Here is a 10000-nt window from a genome sequence, read left to right as displayed (position 1 = left end):
GTAATTCATCAAATTGGTTAAATCTAAAATAATAACATACTCTTTATTTAATACGATCCCACTATACATATCGATATACATAGAGATTCACCGACTACATTTCAGCCATCCAGCGATCCTGATCTATTTGAAAATTGTTAGAATTGATATATCCATATATCATATTTCTGCGGGCATAAGAGTTTTTTCCTTTATGTTCGGTGGAAATCACATGTTATACTATATTCCAATAAATAGATATCTGTGTTATGATACAAGTCCACGTTTTCAAAAAAAAAATGGATGAGATTGGGTCCCAGCGGATCTAAACAATCTTATTTTTTTGAACATGAAGAAATAAAGAAGCCATTGCAATTGCCGGAAAGACTAGGCCTACTAACGGCACAAAAATAGATGGAAGGTTCAAATTTGTCATAGAAGGGGTACCTCGATTTACTATTTGTATCTGTTATTATGTTATTATATAAATAAAGATATCTTGTAATAATTATAATTAAATTAAGAATTTGAATTCTAATTACTAATTAGAAATTAGATAATATTTATTATTAATAGAATTTGAAGAATTTGAAATTCTTAGTATAGATCTAAGTATCTATATATCTAAATCTAACTGAGTAGGTATAATAAGTGCAAAGAATGTAGAACTGTAGAACTAAATAAATGGACTTATTCATCCCCTACATGAGAAAGATATGTATCATAATAAACTTTATTATTTTTCTTCATTTCTTTGTCTTTTGTTCTTGTCTTCTAATTTTCTAAAAATAGATAAAGAGTTTCTTACAGATTATCGAAAGATTCGTTCGAATCCGACCCAACATGAATTTTTAGCTAAAATGGTTTTTCGGGAGATAGAGAAAGATACAAAACTCTATTATCTATATTTGAATTTCAAATTATATACCTAAGACAAGAAGAAGAAATTCGTTTTATTTTCCTAATTTCACGAAAGGAAGAACTCACTCTTGTTGATAAAGGCTTCTTGATTCGTAATCAGGAATATAGGTCAAAAAAAGAGTTATCCTCAACTTTAGTTTTGATTCTTTCTACAATTAGATCTTCTATCACCAAAGAAAGCGCCATTATTATCTTATTTACTTTGATTCCGACAAACTAACTACTTTTTTGCTACAAACACAAATAAAATAATTGAACTTAGTGCTCTACTTGATTTTGCTTGACTTTTGATTCAAAGGAAAAAAGGCGTGGAGCTTAAATAACTCACTCAGAACGCTTTTTAAAAGATTACGTGGTACAATTAGGTCGAATAAACCCTTCTGGAATAAGTATTCAGCTGCTTGTGAACCTTCGGGTACTGTTTTATTCAATGTTTGTTCAATTACTCTTTTACCTGCAAATGCAATGTAGGCGTTGGGTTCGGCAATAATGATATCCCCCAACATACCAAAACTAGCTGTCACTCCACCAGTTGTCGGAGATGTAAGGATTGATACATAAAATAACTTTTTATTTAATTGATAATCATATAAAGCAGACGATATTTTAGCCATTTGCATCAAGCTCAAACTTCCTTCCTGCATGCGCGCCCCCCCAGAAGCACACACTATAATAAGGGGTAAAATTTGATTGGCAGCGTATTCAATCAAACGGGTGATTTTCTCTCCGACTACGGATCCCATACTACCCCCCATAAACTGAAAATCCATAACCCCAATTGCTACGGGAATGCCGTTTAGTTGGCCTATGCCTGTTTGAACAGCCTCGGTTAATCCTGTCTTTCTTTGATAAGAATCAATACGATCTTTATAAGGCTCCTCCTCCGAATGAAATTCAATGGGATCTAGAGAGACCATGTCTTCATCCATAGGATCCCAAGTACCCGGATCGATCAAAAGTTCAATTCTATCTGAACTACTCATTTTCAAATGATATCCACATTGTTCACAAATATTCATTTTTGATTTCAAAAATTTCTTATAATTTAATCCATAACAATTTTCGCATTGAACCCACAAATGCCTGTATTTTTGAGTTACCTCGAGATCATTAGAACTTTCTCTTATAGTTAAATCACTGCCCTTCGTGCGAGTTCGTCTACTGGAACCCTCGTTTTCACTACTATTTCGACTTTCACCACCACAAACGGCCCTATAAATGTAACTGTCACCGTAATTCTCACTACCACTTATAATGGAAGTATCTATACAGATTTGAGACTGAAGATAACTATCAATGCAACTATTAATGTGATTATTCCAACTATATTGAGTATCATACATGTAAGAATTATAGTAGGGATCTTCGCCCCTAAATCCATTATTCCGATAATTCGAGTTTCGATAACTATAAAAAGAACTTTCTAGTTCACTCAGAAAAGAATGATCGTTGTCAATCTCAAAAATATGATTTTCAATATCAAAATAGATGGAATAACTGTCTCCATTCCTATCACTAACTAAAAAAGTGTCATCAGAGATGAAATTCCGAATGTCTTTAACGCCGAATAAATAATCAACATTACTGCAACTAGAATTGTCACGATTCCTCCAACTATGAATGTTTTTCACTTTTCGATTTGGATCTTCATTGGTATTTTCAATAGGACCAAGACTGCCCATTGATTTATTTAGCCCACACCTGCGTTCGAACTCCTTCTTAAACAACATCGAATTAAACCACCATCTTTCCATAGAGTTTTCTTGCCCCCTATTTGCATGAAAATACAATAGATGAATAGTCATTCGCTATAAAATTATTTATTTGAATATCTTATTTCCTATCAGACTAAGCATAGAAATCCAATCACTAGGATTATTAACTAATAAGGATTGTGAGTATTGAAAAAAAGTTCTGAATCTGGGGGAACACTTCACTATATATTAATATGTTGGAACCCCCTTTATATTATTTAAAATAATATAATTTTTAATAAAGGGCGGCTTCTCCTATGTCGTGTCAAATTCGCATCGAAAAAAGAGATTTGTCCTCTCCTATAAAGAAATAAAAAAATAATTGTTTCGTAAAATCTCGTCTAATACTAATATCTAATCACTAACAAATCTAAAATTTAATAAAAAAATAAGTAATAAATTAAGGTTCTATTTCAACACGGAACAAAGGGGACAATATACAGGATGGGTAGAAAGAGGTGTGATACTTGGCTTGATTCAGGGAAACTACAAACTACAGGATAGAAAAGAATATACCAATCCTAAGGATCCGTAGGATTAATTGTGGATCCAAGACAACAATAGAAAGATTTGAGTCTTAGATTTTGATTTAGTTTTCTAGATTTTGTATTTCAAATCTTGTATATCTAGGTAAGTATATACTTAGTCAAAATATATGCAATAGAATCTTTGTTGTATTCGGCTCAATCCTTTTAGTAAAAGATTGGGCCGAGTTTAATTGCAATTCAATTAAGAGAACGAAGGATAATTACTTGAGTTCTTTCTCCTTATCCTTCTTTATTTCCTGCTAATTTATCTGCTAATGTCTACTGTTTTTACTTATCCAAAACGTCCACTGCTGCAAAATTAAATACGATCTCTTTCCATACTTCACAAGCAGCAGCTAGTTCCGGGCTCCATTTGCAAGCCTCGCGAATAATTTCATTACCTTCCTGAGCAAGATCACGTCCTTCATTACGAGCTTTTACACATGCTTCTAGAGCTACTCGATTAGCTACGGCACCTGGCGCATTACCCCAAGGATGTCCTAAAGTTCCTCCACCGAACTGTAGTACGGAATCATCCCCAAAGATCTCGGTCAGAGCAGGCATATGCCAAACGTGAATACCTCCTGAAGCCACGGGTAGAACACCTGGTAAAGAGACCCAATCTTGAGTGAAATAAATACCGCGACTTCGATCTTGTTCAACAAAATCATCACGCAGTAAATCAACAAAGCCCAAAGTTATGTCTCTTTCACCTTCAAGTTTACCTACTACGGTACCAGAGTGAATATGATCTCCACCAGACATACGTAACGCTTTTGCTAATACCCGGAAGTGGATACCATGATTCTTCTGTCTATCAATAACCGCATGCATTGCACGGTGGATGTGAAGAAGTAGACCATTATCTCGGCAATAATGAGCCAAGCTAGTATTTGCGGTGAATCCCCCCGTTAAGTAGTCATGCATTACGATCGGAACGCCCAATTCTCTAGCAAATACAGCTCTTTTGATCATTTCTTCGCATGTACCTGCAGTAGCATTCAAGTAATGCCCTTTGATTTCACCTGTTTCAGCCTGTGCTTTATAAAGTGCTTCGGCACAAAATAAGAAACGATCTCTCCAACGCATAAATGGTTGTGAGTTCACGTTCTCATCATCTTTGGTAAAATCAAGTCCACCGCGAAGACATTCATAAACAGCTCTACCGTAGTTTTTAGCAGATAACCCCAATTTAGGTTTAATAGTACATCCCAACAGGGGACGACCATACTTGTTCAATTTATCTCTTTCAACTTGGATCCCATGAGGCGGACCTTGGAAAGTTTTAACATAAGCAGGAGGGATTCGCAGATCTTCCAGACGTAGAGCGCGCAGGGCTTTGAACCCAAATACGTTACCTACAATGGAAGTAAACATGTTGGTAACAGAACCTTCTTCAAAAAGGTCTAAAGGGTAAGCTACATAAGCAATATATTGATCTTTTTCTCCAACAACACGCTCGATGCGGTAGCATCGCCCTTTGTAACGATCAAGGCTGGTAAGTCCATCGGTCCATACAGTTGTCCATGTACCAGTAGAAGATTCGGCAGCTACCGCGGCCCCTGCTTCTTCAGGTGGAACTCCAGGTTGAGGAGTTACTCGGAATGCTGCCAATATATCAGTATCCTTGGTTTGGTACTCAGGAGTATAATAAGTCAATTTGTACTCTTTAACACCAGCTTTGAATCCAACACTTGCTTTAGTCTCTGTTTGTGGTGACATAAATCCCTCCCTACAACTCATGAATTAAGAATTCTCACAACAACAAGGTCTACTCGACACGAATTCCGTGTTAATGAAACTTTTCACAGGAATCTTTCACAAAATTTCCAACTAATACTAATATTATCAACTAATCAGAATGTTTGATTATTAGACCATGGTATTTGATTTGCCAAATACATCATTATTGTATACTCTTTCATATATATAGCGCAACCCAATTTTTCTTTTTTACTTTTTTTTTTTTTGAAATGGAAATACCTGACTAACCTAAATAATAAGAACTTCCCCCTTGACAGTGGTATATGTTGTATATGTAAATCCTAGATGTGAAAATATACGGAATTCCTCTATGAATCTATGAAAGGTATAAAAAAGAAAGAAAAACACAAAGAAAAGAATAGGCTAGGCATAAATCGATATGCTGAAATTGAAATCAAAAATAAATAAGAAGAGGAGCCAATTAGATACAAATAATGAATCGTAATAGAAATAGAAAATAAAGTTCAGGTTCGAATTCCATAGAATAGATAATATGGATGGGATTGTCTATAATGATAGACAAATGAAAGACTTTCTCAAGATTCTGATTCATCCACTTGAGATTTTAAAATTAAAATAGGTTGGGTGGGCTTGCAAATTCACTCAGTCTCAGTGAATAAGTAAACAATTGAATCGGTTCAATTGCATGGTGCCAACGAAATCGAGTGCTAATTCCCATTTTATTGAATTAACCGATCGACGTGCTAGCGGACATTTATTTTGAATTCGATAATTTTTGCAAAAACATTTCGACATATTTATTTATTTTATTATTATGAGAATCAATCCTACTACTTCTGGTTCTGGGGTTTCCACGCTTGAAAAAAAAAACCCGGGGCGTGTCGTCCAAATCATCGGTCCGGTACTAGATGTAGCCTTTCCCCCGGGCAAGATGCCGAATATTTATAACGCTCTGGTAGTTCAAGGTCGAGATAGTGTTGGTCAACCAATTAATGTGGCTTGTGAGGTACAGCAATTATTAGGAAATAATCGAGTTAGGGCTGTAGCTATGAGTGCTACAGAGGGTCTAACGAGAGGAATGGAAGTGATTGACACAGGAGCTCCTATAAGTGTTCCGGTCGGGGGAGCGACTCTGGGACGAATTTTTAACGTGCTCGGAGAACCTGTTGATAATTTAGGGCCTGTAGATACTAGTACAACGTCTCCTATTCATAGATCTGCGCCCGCCTTTATACAGTTGGATACAAAATTATCTATTTTTGAAACAGGAATTAAAGTAGTAGATCTTTTAGCCCCTTATCGCCGTGGAGGAAAAATCGGACTATTCGGGGGAGCTGGAGTGGGTAAAACAGTACTTATTATGGAATTGATTAACAATATTGCTAAAGCTCACGGGGGCGTATCCGTATTTGGCGGAGTGGGTGAACGTACTCGGGAAGGAAATGATCTTTACATGGAAATGAAAGAATCTGGAGTAATTAATGAAGAAAATATTGCAGAATCAAAAGTAGCCCTAGTTTATGGTCAGATGAATGAACCGCCGGGAGCTCGTATGAGAGTTGGTTTGACTGCCCTAACTATGGCGGAATATTTCCGAGATGTTAATGAGCAAGACGTACTTCTTTTTATTGACAATATCTTCCGTTTCGTCCAAGCAGGATCCGAAGTATCGGCCTTATTGGGTAGAATGCCTTCCGCTGTGGGTTATCAACCCACCCTGAGTACCGAAATGGGTTCTTTACAAGAAAGAATTACTTCTACCAAAGAAGGGTCCATAACCTCTATTCAAGCAGTTTATGTACCCGCAGACGATTTGACCGACCCTGCTCCTGCTACGACATTTGCACATTTAGATGCTACTACCGTACTATCAAGAGGATTGGCTGCCAAAGGTATTTATCCAGCAGTAGATCCTTTAGATTCAACGTCAACCATGCTTCAACCTCGGATCGTTGGTGAGGAACATTACGAAACCGCCCAAAGAGTTAAGCAAACTTTACAACGTTACAAAGAACTTCAGGACATTATAGCTATCCTTGGATTGGACGAATTATCCGAAGAGGATCGTTTACTCGTAGCAAGAGCGCGAAAAATTGAGCGTTTCTTATCACAACCCTTTTTCGTAGCAGAAGTATTTACCGGTTCTCCAGGGAAATATGTTGGTCTAGCAGAAACAATTCGAGGATTTCAATTGATCCTTTCCGGAGAATTAGATGGTCTTCCTGAACAGGCCTTTTATTTGGTAGGTAATATCGATGAAGCTACCGCGAAGGCTATGAACTTAGAAATGGAGAGCAATTTGAAGAAATGACCTTAAATCTTAGTGTACTGACCCCTAATCGAATTGTTTGGGATTCAGAAGTGGAAGAAATTGTTTTATCTACTAATAGCGGTCAAATTGGCATATTACCAAATCACGCCCCTATTGCCACAGCTGTAGATATAGGGATTTTGAGAATACGTCTTAACGACCAATGGTTAACGATGGCTCTGATGGGTGGTTTTGCTAGAATAGGCAATAATGAGATCACTGTTTTAGTAAATGATGCGGAGAAGGGTAGTGACATTGATCCACAAGAAGCTCAGCAAACTCTTGAACTAGCGGAAGCTAATGTGAAAAAGGCTGAAGGAAGGAGACAAAAAATTGAGGCAAATCTAGCTCTCCGACGAGCTAGAACACGGGTGGAGGCTATCAATCCGATTTCATAACTAGTTGGTACGTTCGAATAATAAAAAGAAGTTCTCTTTCTAATCCTATTTAGATTCTGTCGGGTGAATACAATCAAATACAATCAAACAGAATCCAATTCTGATGCAAAAATTCAAATTCAAAAATGAAATAGAAAAGATACAAAATCAAAAAATCAATATCACTAAGGGTGGGTCGTAAACCTTATTAGATACCATTGACTCTGGTATCTAATAAGTTTTACCTACTATTGGATTTGAACCAATGACTCCCGCCGTATGAAAGCAGTACTCTAACCACTGAGTTAAGTAGGTCATTTATCATCCCAAAGAGAACCAAATGAAACCCATCCTGTCGATGGATTATAAATATCATATTACTTAATAAGCAATACTAATCTAAGGAATACCGCTCAAAGAGATCAAAGATTGTTGATGTTGGATCATGGAATATTTATCTTGACAAGAATTTATCTACATGATAAAATATGTATCACAAGCACTAAGGGCTATAGCTCAGTTGGTAGAGCAACTCGTTTACACGCGCGCCAATGTTTTTCAAGGGAGTTCATCATACAATCAGAAAAATTGATCTTGTTGAGAAATCGATGTCTTACTCCATAACTTTGAGGGAACCATAGCCTGACAAAGAGTTCGGTCCAATTTGGACGCCCATTTAGGAGGTGCCAAACAGACCCCATCATTGATTTGAGATCTTGATAAGGTGAATACCCAGTCTATTCAATGCTAGGCATAATGAGTATAAGGACCTCAAAAAAATCTCTTTTCGTCATATGAACTTTAAGGTGTATGAAGTTTCATATTTGATTTTTTCAGCAGAACGATAGAGACTTCATTTAACTTAGGTTGATCTAGGCCAGAGACAGACCTACGTCAAGATAATCCCACCTTTGAAACACTTTGGTAATGCTCCCAAATAATGAATCAGAGCACATGGAGCCATTTCCTTATCTTTTTTTCTGTCAAGAAAAAAAATGGCAGACTAACTGATATTTATATCAGTTAATGAAAGAGCCCAATGCAAAAAAAATGCATGTTGGGTCTTTGAAACAGTTCAGATCATTTTAATAATAATAAGTTTGACCTGTTTTACCGAGAAGGTCTACGGTTCGAGTCCGTATAGCCCTATAAAAATGCAAAATCCAAAAAATTCTATAATTTTCATTTCTTCATTATTATTTCTTGCTTGTAACTAAGTGAAATCCAATTATTCCTATAAGTTTACTCACGGCAATCGTTTAAGCAGATGAAAGAAAAAATGCATATCAACGGATCCAATCGATATTGATTTTTTCAATTGCGGATAAAGAAACCAACCTTTCGTCATTAATCTTCGGAGGCGAATTACATATTCATATCCACAATAAAAGAATTAGTGAGACTCCCTTTCTTTTGATATCCCCAATCTTATTGAGTTGTGGAAGTCAAATCATTTCACGGGCCTGGTGAAATGAAAAACTACGAAGAGGAATTCACATGGATTTAGGAAGGGCCTGCTGTATTTGTGTACAAGCTAAAGTTTTTTGAAAAACGAATACCTTTGGTCACTTTCATTGTCAAATAGGCTTTTCCTTCGTATACCTTACTTACCTCGACCTAGCGAAGCACAACACGAAAAAGGCAGTCCTCTTTTTCTGTATTCAACCAAGAAAAACCCCGTCACCTGGATTCGAACCCTAATACTATTATTAAATAATAATAATAAGGAATATACCAACACAAGATCTTCTAAATCTTGAGATGGAAATTCCTATACATTCTCTTCTATTTGATTACTTGTTCTATTCTAAATCACTAAGAAAAAATAAGAAAAAAGACCTCCTGATTCTATTTATAGAAAAAAATAGAAATCTTTAAAGAATTTCTAATTAAAGAAGAAATAAGATAAGTAATTAATTTAGAATTCCCCGTCTTTAGAGAAAATCCTGGATGAAAACAAGAGAAACAAGAGAATTTGTATAAGAGTAATATATAGTTAGAAGGTTCTACTAACTAAATAAAATGGAAATAAGTATAATGGAAATAAAATCGGATTCCAGTCGATGAATCTTGCAATGAGATATGCCCTACAATAAACCAATAAACAAAGCAAACTAGACGGTTCGATCAAAATGAATTCTTGTTTTGACTAAATAGTTATGGATGACTTGACAATTCCAATTCGAATCGACCAATCGAATCCGGTATATTTTCCACGTTCATAGGAGTGCGTTTATGTTTCTGCTTTACGAATATGATTTTTTTTGGGCATTTCTAATAATATCTATCCTTGTTCCTATTTTGGCATTTTTAATTTCCGGAGTGTTAGCCCCGATTAGCAAAGGGCCGGAGAAACTTTCTACTTATGAGTCGGGTATAGAACCAATGGGCGATGCTTGGTTACAA

General features: G+C 36.1%; 7 protein-coding genes and 2 non-coding genes, besides 1 other annotated feature; 5 read left to right on the top strand and 4 right to left on the bottom strand. All coding sequences in view use genetic code 11, as the record gives it.

Annotated features, from left to right (window-relative positions):
• Positions 1-10000: part of a sequence feature (LSC,large single-copy region) that runs on past both edges of the window.
• psaI (photosystem I subunit VIII) lies at positions 305-415 on the bottom strand. Its single transcript has one exon. The coding sequence runs from the start codon at positions 413-415 to the stop codon at positions 305-307; it is 111 nt and encodes a 36-aa protein (YP_358687.1).
• On the top strand, positions 696-911 carry A4U62_pgp068 (hypothetical protein). The gene has a single exon. It carries the CDS (start codon positions 696-698, stop codon positions 909-911), a length of 216 nt encoding a protein of 71 aa, YP_358686.1.
• Positions 1167-2705, bottom strand: accD (acetyl-CoA carboxylase beta subunit). The gene has a single exon. The coding sequence runs from the start codon at positions 2703-2705 to the stop codon at positions 1167-1169; it is 1539 nt and encodes a 512-aa protein (YP_358685.1).
• Positions 3470-4903, bottom strand: rbcL (ribulose-1,5-bisphosphate carboxylase/oxygenase large subunit). Its single transcript has one exon. The coding sequence runs from the start codon at positions 4901-4903 to the stop codon at positions 3470-3472; it is 1434 nt and encodes a 477-aa protein (YP_358684.1).
• atpB (ATP synthase CF1 beta subunit) lies at positions 5721-7217 on the top strand. The gene has a single exon. It carries the CDS (start codon positions 5721-5723, stop codon positions 7215-7217), a length of 1497 nt encoding a protein of 498 aa, YP_358683.1.
• On the top strand, positions 7214-7615 carry atpE (ATP synthase CF1 epsilon subunit). Its single transcript has one exon. It carries the CDS (start codon positions 7214-7216, stop codon positions 7613-7615), a length of 402 nt encoding a protein of 133 aa, YP_358682.1.
• On the bottom strand, positions 7837-7909 carry trnM. Its single transcript has one exon. It is a non-coding gene; the product is annotated as a tRNA-Met (tRNA).
• Positions 8100-8743, top strand: trnV. One transcript has 2 exons: positions 8100-8137; positions 8709-8743. It is a non-coding gene; the product is annotated as a tRNA-Val (tRNA).
• The window catches only part of ndhC (NADH dehydrogenase subunit 3), a 363-nt gene continuing 192 nt past the window's right edge, over positions 9830-10000 (top strand). Inside the window, exon 1 of the mRNA in view lies at positions 9830-10000. This exon is cut by the window's right edge and continues 192 nt beyond it. Coding sequence (YP_358681.1) covers positions 9830-10000 — 171 coding nt within the window.

Source organism: Nicotiana sylvestris, chloroplast (assembly GCF_000393655.2).
Source record: "Nicotiana sylvestris chloroplast, complete genome".
Classification (NCBI taxonomy): domain Eukaryota; kingdom Viridiplantae; phylum Streptophyta; class Magnoliopsida; order Solanales; family Solanaceae; genus Nicotiana; species Nicotiana sylvestris.
The sequence above is the reverse complement of the archived record's forward strand: the minus strand, read 5'-3'. Positions and strand labels throughout refer to the sequence as shown.